Here is a 17307-nt window from a genome sequence, read left to right as displayed (position 1 = left end):
ACAAAGGTGTTTGTTGCCTCTCTCTCTCTGGCTGCTCCTGAAAGCGCCTGGCCAGCACCCCGGGAAATAGTCACCAGGCAAAAACAAGGAAGTCAGAGAGAGAAGAAAAGAACGAAAAGCAACATTTGCCCCTGTAGAAACAAGGAGATCTAAGATGAAACCAGAGCACCCAGATAGGGGAAGGCCCTCACAACCCACAGGGGAGCCAGAGGCTGCAATCATCACTGAGTCCCTGACGTACAAAAGTCGCCGTAATCTGCACAAGGACATTCTACAATGGGGACGTGAGGCTTATCCAACCTGGCAACTTTGGATCTGGGACCTTATGGGTACAGGCGTCCAGCTGGATGGTGGTGAGGCATGGAATCTAAGACCCAGGACTCAGGTATGAATCAGATTTTTGTAAAGGAGTCAGGGTCCCTTTCCCTCTGGGAGCCGCTTTTAATAAGTGTCAGAGAGAAGTTTGTCCACAAAGAGAGAATGCAGGAGCACCACCTTAGAATGCGCTGGAAGACCCTTGAAGAAGGGATCCAACAATTGAGAGAAGTGGCAGTATTGGAGGTACTCTTTGGAAGGGATAAACAGCATGATAATGACCCTGACAAGGTCAAGTACACAAGCCAAATGTTGTAGAGTCTAGCAAATCTAAAACCATATCAGTGTGCAAGGAGATGTGAAATTTCACAGCCTTTTCGAGGATATTTTAGAAAGATCTAAGAGAATATTTTTGGAATGTTGAATATTTGTTTTATTAAAACTATACTATATTATATTAATATAAAATTTAAAGAGATACTAAATTATTTTACATACTAACTTCTTACTTATTTATTTAACTAACTAACAAAACTTGTGACTCTCTGCTGAGAATCCAAGACACAGTTAGATCTGATTGGTTATTGATCTCAAACAATTTTTACTAGAATCTAATCAAGCAAATTACTTCAGGTAAATAATCTCTATACTACATTCTACACGGGGAAAACAAAGGAGTAGAGATAAAGATTGCTTTCTCTTCTTCTCTCTTCTATCTAGAGACAGAATAATGTCTCAGTTTAGAGAATGTGAATGTTACAAGTACTGTGGCATGGAGTAGGTCCCCAATTTTGTCTCTAGAGAAATCTCCAAAGGTCACATTCACTCCTCTGGTGACGGCATCCCCATAAGCTCACGGACTAGCTTTCCCTGCAACATGCCACTCTGCCTGGGCTTTACTAGGCCAGGACTAGACCCAGAGCTAAGCAAACACATGCAGCGGGTGACATAAAGTTTTTCTTTCAGAAAACCTAATTAACACATTAACATGCCGTTTCTTCAGTGACATCAGAAGCTGGCAACCACGAGGACTTTGCTGGCAAAAGGTTACAGTTTGCACTGGGCCCAGAAGTGGTTTTCCCTAAGGCAAAACAAATTGAAATGTGAAGTTTAAAAGCTTCAAGTGACTATGAAAGGAACTGCGGGATAATTTCTGGAAAGGCAGATCATGTCTATGATCATGCAGCCCACCAAGAGCTGGAGCTGAATCCAGAATTGCTTCTTCCAGCTCTGCAGGAATTCATGACACTGGCAAGCACTGGTCCATGGGAACAAAAGATCCCCTAGCTCTGGGCTGAATGGCACCCAGGCTGCGGTATAGATTTGAGGAACCCTTGTCACTTGTTATTGCCCTCCCAGTGCACTCATCCCTCTGCAAATCAGGTGCAGATGACACAGCTGGACTGCTGTCCCAGGGAAATGTACATACAGATGACTTCTGCAAAGCAGTGCATCTTTTCCCAGTGAAATACACAACCTCTTCTTGCCTGTGAAATTGCGACTGAAGACTGAGCCAGATCCGTGTGAGATTGCAAAGCAGCAAAGCTTTGGGATTTGGGCACACTTCTCTTGGTTTCCTTGCTCAGGCCTTTTGTGAGCACAGAACACATCAAGGTAGAAAAGTTTTGATTATACAGGATCTTTTGGATCCATTGTCCCCCAAAGAGGTCAACAGGTGGCCCCCCTGTAATGCCAAGTAACAAAGAGCAGCACAAATGACACAAAGAAAACATGGCAAAAGAGCAAGAGGAGAAGCCCAATGAGGAAAGGATGTGGTGAAACACTGGCACATCGAGTGAGCTGCACTGCCATAATCTCTAGGCTAGCAGGTCCTGGTCTCACATTCTCCTCTTGGTTTATTTAAATTTGATTTATTTATTTACTTTTTTTTTTAGTCATCAAAATAAAATACATACAATTAAAATATGTCATCAAAATTTAAAGATACAGTCGAAAAACATTTATTCAAAACTACATCTAAGGATCAGAACATATGTACATCTATAACTATGAAGCCTAACACAATGCAAACCTAAAGCATCTGAAGCTCCGTATTTCATGGGACACATTTCCTGCCAACTTCTAAAGAGCTGCCCAGGGAAACATGCTCCTGCTGGCAGACACTTGAGGCAGGCCAGGGGAAAACCCTGACCCACTTCCACAGAGCTACCACAGGAACAGCCTGGCCTCTGGGCTCTCCTGGGACAGCAGGGAGCCCAGAGCCCTGTGCTTTCCAGGAATGGCTCAGCTGCACATGCACCCTCCTGCTCCTCTCCCTGCCCCACAACTGAGCAGCCCTACAGCTCCACGGGGCACTGGGAGAGCACAGCTCATTGCAGGGGGCACATGCAGGGCACAACTGTTCCCTGGCAATGTGCACAGGCTCTCTGGGCTGCCACAAGACCCTTCCTCCCACCACAGATGGGCCCAGCTCCCCCCTCACCTCTGGGTGAGGCTGAGCCATGATCAGCCTTCACCTTGTCCTCAATCTGGAGTTGCTTCAGGCCCCCCATGCCATGACTAGGAAGGGTGATGGAGAGAGCTTTGGCAGGTGCACACCCTTCCTTAATATTGCAGCATTTTTGGCACAGCTATACAGGCAGATCCAGAGGTGTCCAACTCAACACTTCCTCAGCTTCCTGAAGAACATCACGCCTTCATCCGCCCAAAATTTTGGACAGGTTGTCCCGCACATGTGGAGGCTTGCTGGCAGCACACTTCTTCAGCTTGCTGCCCATCACCTTGTAGAGGGCAGAGGCAAGCTTGGTGGCCACAGTGCGGACATTGGCACTTCGGACAGGCAGCGCCTTGTTCTCCAGGAAGGACCAGAGCACGGGCAGGGTGTCATGCTGGACGACTTCAGGGCTCCTGGCATAAACCCACTCCACAAGCACTGCCGGGAGAGAGACACAGCTTCTTAACCACCAACCTTAATGCAAACAAGGATCTACCTCTGCTTTTGCTTCTTGGAAGCCTCTGGCTAAGATCAGCAAAATAGCACACAGGGCCCCATCATCCAGAAATGGGCAAAGCAGCTGATCATCCTTGAAACAGAACCACCAACCCCTCAGGACTAATTTCTCCAACCAGAGCCTTGCCCCTGTGGCAGACTTCATAACTTTACTACATTATTTCACAAGCTCTTTCTGCATGAACAATGAATGAAATGTCAAATTGCCTTTTCTTTCCATTAAGAAGTTGTCTAAACCCACACTGAAGATTTGGAAATGCGCCCTAGAGAGGAAATGGAGAGATTTCTAATAAAAGGGATGATTCCATTGTTGTAATTTTGATGTCAAGTGCCAAATGTCTCATCTGGCTCTTCCCTTTGCTCAGTGGCACACAGCAAAGGGCAGTGTTAGAACACACTTCAAAGCTCCAGTCCACCAGAGATGGCTGCTGCTTGACAGCTGGATTAGAAACATCAGTGACTAGCTGGTGTCTTTGGCAGAATGCTTTTGTGACTTCCAACAAAGAGCTGTTTCAAACCTCAAGGAGTCTTAGATAATTATCCAGACCCCATTGCTGAGGCATTTGAGCATCTCCACATTTTAATGCCATTTCCCCTCCCATTGTTAATGCCATTTTTTCCCATAATGCCCACTGCAATAGGGGCATAGAAAGAGAAAAATGCTACACAGGGGACCGAAATGTAACCAAAACACGAGTGTTGTCTCCTATTGTCTCTGAAATCTGCTCTCTGCTCATTTTCTGAACTAGTTCATATCAAACAGAGACAAAAATTTACTACCAACAGGTTGCTTGCATGGCAGACTGGGCTGAGAGATCAAAGCCTGAAACGCTCTAGAGACCATTCTTATTTTATGGTCAGACAAAATGTTATCTAGTAGCCATTTCTCATTCTGTGGTGGAAGAGCCTTCATTTTCCCTATGCTGTTAATCCACCAGCAGTCATCAACATTGAAACAGTACCCAAAACCAATTCTGCTAAGCAGGAAAAGAGTTATGGTACCTACTTCAAAATTGGAATTCATTTGAGTTTATATGTAATTAAAGACATTGGTGACTATTGAATGAGAGGAACAGCTCTCTGTTCCTACTAAATCTCAGAGAGAACATCTGCTTTTTCTAAAGTAGTCCTAATTTATGGTTAATTCCTTTATTTGAAAAGGATAATACTGCCAAACTAAATTCCCTATTGCTGGAGATCTACTTTATTCAAATGCTCAATAAAGGGCCTTTGACATTCCCAATCGCTGAACATGCCCTTTTGAGATTCCTAATGAAGACACAAAGTGGATTAAACTTTGCATTTAAAAGATGGTGCCATAATTAGCAGCACCATTATCCCAGTTAAAGCAAGGCTATCAATCATCTTCTCTACTATATATTGAGATTATAATTTTTCCATTCTTTGCCTATTGCTGACATAGCAAGCTCCTCTGAGGAATCAATTATCAGCTGCATTTGTGGCATTTTGGACAGCACTGTCACAGGAAGACACTGTTTGCACACCCTGAAATGCTCAGCCCAATGCCACTTTGACAGCACAGCCAGGGAGCCTCAGCACTCTGCCTCTGCCCCTCTGCCCCCCAAGGCTGCCTTGCACTAAATCCATGCCTCCAATATGTCTGTTGAGTTTTGACCTCAGCTGTGACCCCCCAGGCTCTGCACAGTTCAGCCTCAAAACTTTCCAAGAGGAAAATGAGAATTCTGTGAGGACAAAAGAAACTGATCCCCTGAAACAGCATTTGCCACCGTTGTCCCTAAAGGATCACAGATGTCCCTGAGCCTCCAAGAGAGGAGCCAGCTGGGGTATTTTTAGCCCCTTCCTTTCCTGGAGGTGGGTTCTGAGATGCCCCAGTGAGAGCTCAGCCCCGAGGCCGAGCGCCGCCCCCATCTCAGATGCTGCACAGCTCTGCAGCAGCCAGGGAAAACCTGCCAAATACACCTGCCATGGGTATTGGGCAGGAGGGACCAGCTCAGCACCTCCTGATTTGGAGGAGCTACTCTACTGTCTATTCACAGGCATTCCCTGTAAGTAGTCCCTGGGAAGACCTCTTGGCTTCAAAGGGGAGGCCATACCTGTGATACGCTCCGCGACATCCAGCAGAGCTTGGCCACTCAGTTGATTCCATTGGTAGCTGAACTCTTTCAGCAGTGATACTTTATCTGCAAGTGAAACACATGTTTCTGCTCACTTTTCTGAGGTCATAGCAGAAAGGACAGCGGGGAGGGAAAGGGCAGGGGTAACCCCATTTTATAAAATAAAGTGCATTTCTGCTGACATTTGGATCCTTTTCTTCTTCCAGCCTACTTGACAGGCTTTTAAATTCCAAAAGAAAAGCTCTCCTTTCCCATTTGTAAATCCAAACTTGTCTGCTGTACCAGGAGCTATGTTAAAACATTTCACATCAGGCACCTCAAGAGTTCAGTCACATGTAAGCAGTGAAAAGGTTTTGCATCCCAGAGCAAAAAGGAAGAACGCCATCCTTGGGGCACAGAAAGGCACTGAGTCAGGCAGTTTGTGAGTTCAGAGAGCAAGTGAGGAGGGGAACGTGGAAAGTCCCTCTGAAGAGCTGCCTCTTCAACACTCCTTTTTTCAGGCATATTTCCCCAGTGCGGCATTTTCAGAGGTGACATAAATCTGCATGGCAAAGGAATTTAGAGCAGCCCTTGCCTATGAAGTTACTTGCTCTAGCCATCTTGCCCCATGCAAAACAACGTGTGGAACAAGGCCTCATTGACAGCTGGGATTAGACCTGTTTGTTATAAAGAAATGAACTTGGTGAATCCTAAGTCGCCCTCTGAAAATAGAAGACAAAGAAAAGAAGTGGAAAATAGGCAGCTAATGCCTATAATGTAGAGCTTTCCAGGTGGCTGCTCTGCAGAAGCTCTGGTGGGTCAGTCTCCCTTCATGCCAACAGCAAAGCTATTCATTTGGGAAGTCAAACGGGGCCCAAGCAAACTCCAAAACCCCCTGTGCCTCTGAACTGTAGCAAAGCTCTGCTCCAGGACTTGCTCTTCAGACAAGCAGCACAGAGCCAAGGGCTCCTGGGACTTTTGGGAAATGCTGATCACATTCAAGCCTGTTGGGGGACTGGTGCATAAGGACTGCACCTGCACAGCTTCTGGTGGATGTCAGCTGGAGCATTCCACAGACAACAGCAGCTATCAAGGCACTCAGTGTTCTCTTGTGTAGGAGAGACAGAGAGGTAGTTAAGGAGAGTCCATGCCAGGGGTCAGCCTTACCTAAATGAGCAATGGATTCTTCCAGTGCTTTCACGGCTGCGGCACGAACCCTGGGATCCTTTGAGTTCAGGCTCTTTGTTATTCCTTCCACCAAACCAATGATCACTGGGTTCAAGGCTTCCTCCAGGACGCCCGTGATTTCGGCCAGCACGTCCAGCGCCTTCTGCTTCACTTTCTTGTGGCTGTCAGATATTCTCAGGACAAAATAATCAAAAATCTGTGAAGAGAACAAACAACGTGTAAGCTGGATTAAAATGTCCTTGTTTGAAGAGTGGATGGAGCACTCAGCAACACAAAAGATGAAAGTGATCCTTTCTGTCAGGTTAGCACTTGCTTGCACAATTTCACTGTTTACCTGTGGGCCACTCACTGGAATGGTGGCACAACCTCATGTTGGTTGAAAGATTCTCTTCTCTTTTTAAGAGGTTTGGTTGGGGACAGAATCGTTCCTATGGTATTTCTCTCCATCTATAAATCATTAAATCAATTCCATTTACTAATGCAAAAGACTACCTTTGCTTTAGAAGTATGGAAGCAGATGTTTACAATGCCTGGTTTTCTGCACACTTGCCTCATGTACTGAAGGCAGTTATGATTTTGCCAAAACTATGGCTGGAGGAGATCTAAGTTTTCTTTTGTTTATCTCAGAACCAGTGTCTGGAGAAGTGCAGGGCTCCGATCAACTCTTCCAGGATCTAGACCATTTATCTAAGTAACAGGTAGACTTCTGAAATGTAATGTGCTCTACAGCTCTCAGTAGAGCAGGTTCAGTCGCTTGACAGCCACATTATCAGGCACCTTTTCCTGGAAAAAGGGACAAAGCAGCGACTGGGAGGAGAAGGCAGAGATGTGTCCTTAGCTGTTTTCCTCCTTTTCCAAAGAGAAAAAAAGACCCGCCCAGGAAGGGTGAGCACTGTCTTTACCAAGAGGAATAGGAACAAGGATGGAAATGAGTAGCCAGAGTTGTGCCTGTGCAAGACAAGATGGAGTATATAGAAGTATTCTTTAAAAAAAACAATGGGTTTAAACCAACCCAGCCTGATACTTCTCTTCCTGATGCAAACCCATTTTTGGTCTAGAGAATAATTGCCATGCTTTCAGGGGCTGCATTCCCTTCACTTAACCCAACTGGGAGTAGGAGAGAGCAGCAGTTAGACCAGCAGAAAATTCTGTCATCATCTGATGAACAGCACCAATAGGCACCTGCCAGACAAATGCAGCTGGACTGAAATAACTTGTCCTGAAGCCTAAACCTGAATTGAATTTGTCTGGCTAAGAGGGACCAGCGTGTCCCAAGCAGCCAGGATGGAGTGCCAAGACACACTGAATAAACTTTCCTGCTACAGGCTTAGGAAAGGAGCTAAAGGAAAGGGACAATGAAGATATCCTACATACTTGGACAATGTTAGTAGAGTTGAGCTGGGGGCTGGTTTTGCACAGGTCTTGGAGGAGTGCCACTCCTTCCATCCGCGTCTGAAAGCCCTTGGCTTCCAGGAGACTGTAAAGCTTCTGGAGCACCTCCGTTTCTTCCACAGCTGGAGGTAACGTGACCTGGGCTTTTGCACGGTGTAGGAGGCGTCCATCAGAGGTAGATTTCACCCTGGAAAATAAAAGCAAATTAGGAACCTGTTGGTGATAACACCTTCAGTTAATTGTGAGCAAAACATCTTGAGGAGCTTTCCTAATTCTGGGATTTCAAATTTGAAAATCATGAGGCTCTGAACAACAACGTGGGCCTCATGCCAATCACTACGGGAGACAATCTGCAAGTAACATTCTCACCAGCGCCCACTCGGGAAGACCAAGGATGAGATGCATCTGATCTATCTTCAGATGGCTTCCAAGGCACACAGGTCACATTGCTTTGTGGAGAAAGAGAGATGCTACTTCCAAGTTTAAATGCCTCCTCATATGGGACGTGTGTTTATTAATAAGGAAACTCATCCTTCTGGAGAACTGTCTCTACAACCAGGCATGACAGTCTGGAAAAGTAGCTCAAATGCATCTGAACAGATGAACAGGGCCATATTTGAATGATTCAGAAAATCAGTAACAGAGATGAAAACAGAAGCCAGACATCCCAGAACAACGCTCACATTTCATTTGCTTCCCTAGAGACTAGATCCACAGCTTAACAACCCCACGGGGAACAATTCTCCTGGATCAACCTGTCTCTTCCATGTGCACAGGAAGATGCTAGCTATGCTATTGAGGCATGTGGTCACTTTCCTGCCACCGCTGAGCATTACAGAGCTAAATAAATCCCCTCTGCTATCAGAGGAGAACAGGTACAAGTAAGTAGCTCTGCAACTGCCATGAAGAGACAGCAAGGAGCAAATTCCTGACTTAAATGCTAATTGCAGCACAGGACGAAATAAACCAAACATGCTGTTCGTCAAGCAAATTATATGAAGGATGGGACTATGAAGACAAAAAGTCCACATTGAGGCACCTGTTGACCAAAGTTGCTCAGGAATTGCCTTGCTATTTACTACTCAAACTTGATACTGTTTGAGGGTAAGAAAACCATGATTCAGCCAGGCCAACCCACATGGGTGAGAATCTTTGTGGAATGGCATCTTGCTGCTAGACTGGGACTTCTCATCAAAACACCCACTGAAAAAGGCTCCACTCAGATGAAAAAAAAAAACCCTGGTTGAATTTACTTGTCCCAAGTCAGGCAGCAGAAACTTGTCCCTGTCATAGCCTCCACAACACCGCCCTTGCCACTGCACTGGATCGTCTGAGCTGCAACCAACGGGTGCTTTTTTGTCTCTCAATTTCTGTGGGAACCCCTCCAGAGAAGCTGTGTTCAGCATAATGCAGAGGTAGGCATTTTTTATCATAGAGCATTTATAGGGAAAGGAAACAATCTGTGGCACTGGTCATCTCTGCCAGAAAGATTTTCCTGAGGAAGAGACATGTAAAGTTTGTCATGTGCTTTGTCACATCTAACAAAAGTGCTCAGTACCGTTTGCTAGAAGACAATGTGGCCTGGGGCTTCTTCGAGCCATCGTTCCTCTTCTTCACCAGCTCCTTGACAGGTGGGCATTCACCCTTCTGGTTTTCCATTCCCTACAAAGACATAGAGAAACCCCATCCATCTTTAGACTATAAAATAGGAAATTCCCTGTTTAAAACACAAGTTAGAACCAGCATCACTGCTACCAAGGCTTAGGGAAACCATTCCTAACTGACAGATGGAAACAGACCAGAGATTCAGTGATGTCAACTCTTTGTTTTCAATAACCCAAGGCAAGTTATGGGTGCTACCATACTGAGCAGCAGTCTAAAATCCCAAATTCATTAGTCTTGAGCATAAATGGGAATAATGCAAACTGGTAGGCAACACAAGTGTTCGTAAAAGAAGTAACAGAAAAAACTGGGCCCTGTGGGGGTTGGCCTATTGTGTTGGAAGTCGATTTGGTTCAACACTCACTCTCCCTGAGCCCTGCACAAATGTCAATAAAAGAAATAAAATCCTCCCCCAAACAAGCAAAGGATTTCCCACTTGTCATGGTTTGACATGGAAGTGAATTTTTTTCCAGGAAGTTGGGTCAAACCAATCAGTGGTCAGGTTTGGATATTGGCACCTGGAGTGACCACTGAAAGTATGGACACGCCTCTGAGAACACAGGGGGTTAAAAGCAAGAACTCCCAGGGGAACTCTCTCTTTGGTTCCGGTCGTCAGAGAGTGCAGACTCTCCCCTGCCCAGCCATGGGCTGGGTGGGGGAGGGGAAGCCACGCGGCCTTGTCCAGGTAGGCCGAGGGGCTGAGGGTCTGGAACCGAGCCAGCTCCTGTGGACGGAAGGGTGGAGAGAAGTGGAGATGCCTTTGTTCCCCCCCCCCACAGAGGGAAAGTGACAGAGAGCCTGGCGGCACCTGGAAATTTGCCAGCAGAGGAGAAGGAGAAAGGGGGGGGGATGATGCCCAGCGTGGGAGTCGGGAATGCTGGACTGAGATATCAGCCGTCCAGGGAGTCTGAACTTTTAACCCTTTCCAGGAAATGAGGGCTTTGTAAAATATTACTCCTCCTTGATTTGTAGTGGAAGAGAGACAGTCCGGGACCTGACATGTTAGAAGAAGAAATATTTAGGTGGGAGGAGATGATGAAGTAGCTTTTGGCTGGACTTTTCTTGTTAGCCATGGACTGAACCAAAATCTCCTGCAATAGAGACTGCATTTTAGGGGGATGCAGTGGTGACCCAAGGAGACCTGCTTCAGCTTCTAACAGCACAGGAATGGCAAGAACAGAAGAAAGCTGAGGAGGGAATGGTGATGCCCTCTGTCTTCGGGAAAGAAGATGATCTCTGTTCTTGGACCCTTGGCCCCAGGGGAAAATGGGGGGGACTGTGGTCCCAAGATGAGAAGCTGAACTGTTGTATCTTTGGGTCTGTGGCAAAGCATCCTTAAAGGAGCCCTATAGGCAGTCTGTCCATGCATGGTGGTGAGAGCACTGTGACATGGAAAGGAGAGTGTCACACTGGCAGATTTTCTCTGGGAGGTTGCCATGTGTGACAGGGAAACAGGAGGTGGCAGCTGTGTTTCCTGGGGGGTCTGTGGTGCAAGAGAGACTTCTCTCTCTCTTGATAGCTTGAGTATTGATTATCTGAAGGGTGGTAATTTGATCAGGAATCCCGGGTGATGTTTCATGGTGGGTGTTTTAGGAATTGGGAGGAGGAGGGGTGTTTTAAAAGGTCTTCATCCTGGATTTAGTTTATGTGTTTTCTGTAGTAGTAGTAGTTTAATAAAGTTTTTTTTTCCTTTGTTATTAAGCTTGGGCCTGCTCTGCTCTGTTCCTGATAACATCTCACAGCATTTATTTGGGGAAGGTGCATTTTCATGGGGGCGCTGGCATTGTGCCAGTGTCAAACCATGACACCACTGGATGCTGCTGAATTCACCAAGCTTCTTCCAGCTCCACAGGGCTTGACAGCAGGGCAGTATTCCCAAAAGACAGACAGTAATTGTAGTAACTAGGATTGACTTGGACATCTTTTGTAGATTTGGAAATTTTCTTGGTACTACTAATTCTAGTGTCTTTTGCAAAGACTCTGTAACCTTCAGAAGCACTATTCTCACTCAATTGCTTCACTGGGGGCAGAGTAGGGAGAGCGCGGGGCGGCTCACACTTAAATGTAAACCCATTTTCTCCCCTTTCCCTTTCCTCTTTGTGACTGATATTCAAAATATTCAAAAGCCCACTTTTTCCCTAATAATATCACTTTCTTTGTGGACTGCAGATGAACAGGCTGAGGATTAACAGCTCATTGCCAGGGGCAAAATGATTCAACAGAAGAGGAATGAGATGAAGACAGATTGGGTATGTTTGAGCTCATATTAGCAGTGGCAATACTTGCACAAAGGAGACATTTCTCCTGCTAAGCACTTACTTTCTTCTTCATTCTTGTCAGAATGTCTTCCAGGCCACAGGTGGAAAGAGATTGTTCCAAAAGCATTTTAAATTTTTGATGATTGAGCAACATCATCACCATCTCCTGTCCATAATGCCCAAGGAAGGACGGAAGGAAGGAAGGACAAAAGGGAGAGAGGGAGGGAGGGAGAGAGGGAGAGAGGGAAGGAGGGAAGGAGAAAGAAAGGATGGAGAAAGAAAGGATGGAGAAAGAAAGGAAGGCAAGAAGGAAGGCAGGAAGGCAGGCAGGCAGGAAGGAAGGAAGGAAGGAAGGAAGGAAGGAAGGAAGGAAGGAAGGAAGGAAGGAAGGAAGGAAGGAAAAGTGAATAAACAAAGGAAGAGTGTTAACAGAAGAGGCAGATACCTTAAACTCATCAGGTGCAATCCTTGCATGAGAAGGCATTACCTACTCAGCAAAGAGGGAGATTTACCTCCTCTTGACACTGCACAGTGCTGTCAACTGAACACAAGAGGCAAGAGGAGAATGTGGGGCAACAGAAAAATATCATTTCACTCTGAAAGTGTGAGTGTGCTTCTGTGGATCAAAGGAACCCAGGGAACAAGCAAAACACATCTGCTTTGTTGTCAGAGCCTATTAGCAGTGTCCTGCTGCCATTGCACAGTAATTTGCCTTTCTTCAACTGGCAGGGAAGCCAGGACAAAACACCTCATGCATCCTATTGATTATTCTATACTATATGTATGCAGCGGGGCAGCTAGTTGCTCTGGTGTTCTTGGAAGCTATTAATGGGAATTTCATCATCAAAGTAAGAGGAGTTTGGTGGTTTGGGTTGGTTTTGCCACTAGGAAACCACAGTTTTCTTCAAGAAGAAATTTGGAGGTCACTGAGCCACAGATAACAGCATTCTAGGAATCTGCAGAACAGATTTAGAACGACTGAATATGCTGGCTAAAGACCCCTGAAATATTTCTAGGAAAGTCTTAAGTTAATGAGAAAGGGATGTTTGGGATCCTTCAGTGATGAACGTTAGTCAACACTTTGGCTTTGTGTTGTGCACCTAAGGCCAAACAAAACTGTTGGACTGGCTAATCTGAGGTCTTTTGATCTCAGTAAAGAATCCTTCAAGCTACAGGAAGTTGGCAATGCTTCTTTTTGCTGGCCAACCTCAGCTTACCCAGTACAGTCATTTGCCCAGGCAACCCAGAGCAATGGGCACAGCACCAAGGCTGACAGAGCTCAGGAAGCGTTTGGACAGTGCTCTCAAGCACATGGAGTGACTCTTGGGGTGTCCTGCACATGGCCCGGAGATGGACTCGATGACCCTGATGGGTCCCTTCCAACTCAGCATATTCCATCATTCTATGACCCTTACTCACACAGTGAGGTTACTTCATATTTCGTTTAGTTCCCACTCTTTTGTCGTTTTACCTTTATAGCCAGACACAAAACGGTTTTCCTCTTTTAGGAGGTGAAATGAAGATCATTACCTTGTGTCCTTGTGACAGTCCTGTGCAAGCTTCCCTGCCACGTGTGCCAGCCTCTCAGCCCTGGGTGTGCCTGCCAGCCTTGTGACTCCAATTCTCTCCATCAAGGACAGGAGGAGCTCGGCCGCACACTTCCGCACCTGGACGTGGCGGCTCCTGGGAAGGAGAGAAGAAACACTGGGGCACAGGGAGAAGGAGCAACAGCAGCACAGGCCTTGGCCAGAGCCTGCTCCCTGTCCTCGCTGGGGGAAGGAGGCCTGGGTTCTCCCTGCAACTTTAGACACCTGTAGAAGCTTCTGTCCTCAAGTAAACACAAAGTTAGCATTGTACAGAAGGACTGCCTGCAAGGAAGAGGGAGGAATTCAGTCTCCCTGCACTACCTGATACTCCACTTCTTTCACAGTATTTACTCTGAGAAAGATTAAAGAAATAGATTACATATGAATTATTTAGAAATGAAGGACAATTCATGCTGACCCATCAGAGGGCACCCACTACACAGAGCTGCAGCAGGATTGAGGCTCTTTCCACCCATTTATCCCCAAATCCGCAGACCTTTGGAAAAAGACAAATGCAGGGAAAACACGTTGTGAGCTGTGAAGTTGCAGAATATCCAGCAATGCAGCCTGTTTCTTCTGTGAGGCTTGGCAAGGGAAACATCTGAATGTTTTACCCTATTCCAAAGCTGAGGAAAGGGTGGCAGGCAGTTTAGCCAGGTTGTCCTGTTCTAGAGAGTGTCTCTTGGGAACTATCCGGCCCAGCACCAACATTTAAGGCAGCTTTGCTTCAACTGTCCCACAGCAGTCGGCCTGTGGAGGTGCCTTTAAAGTGATTCATCATGTCAAGGCTAACATGAAACATCACTTGGAATAGAAGCTAGAGTTCTGTGGCCAGGACAGTCATACAAGACTCCTTTTGGCAGGAGCTGCACCTGCTGTGTAGGCTGTGCCACACCCAGCAGATTCTCCCCCATGTGCTCCACGCCCCAGCAAGTGCCCTCCTTATTTCTCAAGGTAATGGCATCATGAGGAGACATGGTTTTCCCAGGGCCTCTGTGCTTAGCGCTGTGAAATATCAAACACCGCTCACAGCTGCAATTGCAATTGTCCCTCTTCCCACAAAAGCACAAGGCTCTATCCTTAGCCTTTGCAGGCACTTTCACTTCCCCAGCGGCCACCAGGTCTAGGAAAACCTGACAGACTGGGAGAACTCCTGGAAGCGGCAGGAAGCTGAGTCAGAGGAGCTTTAGTTTGGCTATCAGGAGAAAGGTTTTTCACCCAGAGGGTGGTTGGGCACTGGAACAGGCTCCCCAGGGCAGTGGTCACAGCACCAAGCCTGACAGAGTTGAAGAAGCATTTGGACAACAATCTCAGGCACTTGGTTGTGGGAGGAGTCCCCGCCCTCCCTTGGGAGGCAGCTTCAATATAGATAAAAGTTGTCAATCACATGTTGCTCCCCTCCCCAGTTGAAGCTGCCCGTCAAAGGTTAACACACTCCCCGGTTCTAGAAAGTTCCCCTGTTCTGTTAACCCCATTGGACCTTGTTAGAGTGCCACTCCTCTCCTGTATCCCGATTGGTTCATTGTATGTCACCCCATCCTGTCTCCTCCCTTTTGCCCCTTAACCATTGGTTGCTATGTACCCTAGCCACGCCTACTCCCTGCCTTTATATTCTCGGTCCCGCCTTTGTTCTGGGCTCCCGGAGCCAGTTACCCTCCGAGAGTGTTGCTGTTCCTTGCCTTCTCCTCCCGCTCCTTCTTTCTCCTGACAATAAACCTCTCGGATCCTACTGCTCGGGAGATGTCTCGTCTTTATTTGGTGGAGCTATCCGGGTTTCACCTACCCCTCCCTGTGGACCGGTCAGCCGAGGATCATTCCCCAGACTGGCTGGGAACCCAGGGGGCCCCCGGAGCCGAACTTTTTAATACACTTGGTGTGACCCTTGGGCTGTTCTGTGCAAGGCAAGGAGCTGGTCTCGATGGTCCTGATGGGCTCCTTCCAACTGCCCATATTCTACAGTTCTCTCATTCTGAGAACTAAGAGGCTGCAGGAGGGCAGAAACAGACGACAAGAGGAAAGAAATGAGGTTGATCAGCGAATCAAGTCACTGAGTTCACAGAAGATGCAGGATACAGGGCCCTTCCCTCCCACCATTCCCATTCTCTCTCTCATCCCTTCCCCCTCCCACACACTAGCAGGTGAAGAATATCACTGAAAGAAGAAGAACCTACTTGACTCCCATGTCCATGAGAGCAGACATTGCTCGTGCAGGAGTCACATTCTCCACCATGATCCCCAGGGTCTGACTGGCTGCTTTCTGAACAAATTCTGGGGAGTTCCACACCATCTGGAAAAGGACCCGAACAACCTCATCCACCTCAGAGTCCATGTCCTTCTTCAAGGTCACAAAGAGCTCTCTCAGAGTGACGCAGAGTAGGACACCTTGGATTGGAGGTTGGTCACCTGGGGAAGTCATGAGGGGAAACATAAGAATCACCTTGAAAACCAGTTGCCTTCAACAGAAATCCCAGGAAATGACAACACGCCCCACTGTGCTCAGGGGAACATAAAAGTACAAGAAGAGGAGAAGAACACAAGCACAGAAAGGCACTTACTCTGGCACCAAGTTCTGGCCTCAGAACTGCTTACTGCAGGCCTAAAAACAATTAGGCCTAACCCTAACCCTCACCCCTAACCCCTAGCCCTAACCCTCACCCCTAACCCTAACCCCTAACCCCTAACCCTAACCCTAACCCCTAACCCTAACCCTCGCCCAACCTCTAAATCCCTAAACCCTATCCCTCTACCCCTAAACCTGAGCCCTGAAATACCCCTAAAAGAGCCCTAAAAATAAAAACCTACTGAAAAATATCCCTAACTGTACAAAAAGGTGGCGCCCACGTCGTCATGAGAAATGGATATAAATGGCAGTGCCCAGGTCGTCACGTGACGAACGACTAAAATGGCAGCGCCCAGGTCATCACGTGATGAAGCACCATAATGGCGGCGCCCAGGTCATCATGTGATGAAGCACAAAGATGGCGGCGCCCAATCATCACGTGATGAAGGACACAGATGGCGGCACCCACATAGTCATGTGACGGAGGACCAAAATGGTGGGGCCCTCCCTGTCACATGACGAGGGACAAAGGTGACGGCTTTTGCGTCGGGGTCAATGGTGTCCATTTCTGGTGTTTTTGGTGTGCCCGTTACACTCCCCGTGTGTCGAACAGTGCTCTTCTGGTGTACCACACTGGTGGAGGCCGCGGGGTGGTGTTTTTGATGTGCAGGATGGTGGGGAAATTTTGATCAGGCAGCTGGTGAAATAACTAAAGCTTGGGGTCTTTTCTGACGCGGGGTGCGAGGGGAGGGGTTGGGACAAAGATGCAAAGATGTCAGGATGAGCGGGAAGTCGTGTCGATGCAGTGACGTGACACAGGGGTGGCGCGAACCCCGTACTTCTGCCTGCTCCTGCCCAGCTCTTCGTAGAGGCAGGCATATTCCAGCCTGACGAAGGCAAAAAATCTCGAGAGCTGTCACAGTGCATAAATGGAGCACAGATGATGAAAAGCAGCAAAGCTGAACACCCTGGCTCAGCTTCAGTAGTTTGCAATTCACAGAAGGAGAAAAACGAAGCAACAGAGTAGCGGACTCCTGTGCGCAGTGAATGCAATTGCAGAGATCCAGCAGTTGTTCATTCACAAGAACAGTCACCTGTCTATCTTCTTGTCCCTTGACAAACTCCCTGCTCCCCTTCTATTCAGCAGCTGCCATCAGGTTCTCTGCACCTCAGAGCATAAGGGGAGGAGGAAGAATTTCCAGGACGGATGCATCAGGACTAAATAAACACCCAGAAAAATTGTCCTGGAACACCTTCCATTCACATGCTAACAGCAAATTGAACAAACAGGAGAGTGGCA

The 17307-nt window shown here is 47.1% G+C and overlaps 1 protein-coding gene across 1 annotated transcript; it reads right to left on the bottom strand.

The window, feature by feature from the left end:
- Window positions 1-13180: 13180 nt before the first annotated feature.
- LOC128818092 (TOG array regulator of axonemal microtubules protein 2-like) lies at window positions 13181-15798 on the bottom strand. Its single transcript, XM_053997130.1, has 2 exons — window positions 15619-15798; window positions 13181-13544 (listed from the first exon to the last, which is right to left on the bottom strand). The coding sequence occupies exons 1-2, from the start codon at window positions 15774-15776 to the stop codon at window positions 13388-13390; spliced, it is 315 nt and encodes a 104-aa protein (XP_053853105.1). The 5' UTR covers window positions 15777-15798; the 3' UTR covers window positions 13181-13387.
- Window positions 15799-17307: the final 1509 nt, after the last annotated feature.

The sequence above is a fragment of the Vidua macroura genome, chromosome 22 (assembly GCF_024509145.1).
Source record: "Vidua macroura isolate BioBank_ID:100142 chromosome 22, ASM2450914v1, whole genome shotgun sequence".
Classification (NCBI taxonomy): Eukaryota; Metazoa; Chordata; class Aves; order Passeriformes; family Viduidae; genus Vidua; species Vidua macroura.
Note: the sequence above shows the minus strand (reverse complement) of the source record. Positions and strands in the feature narration are given on the sequence as shown.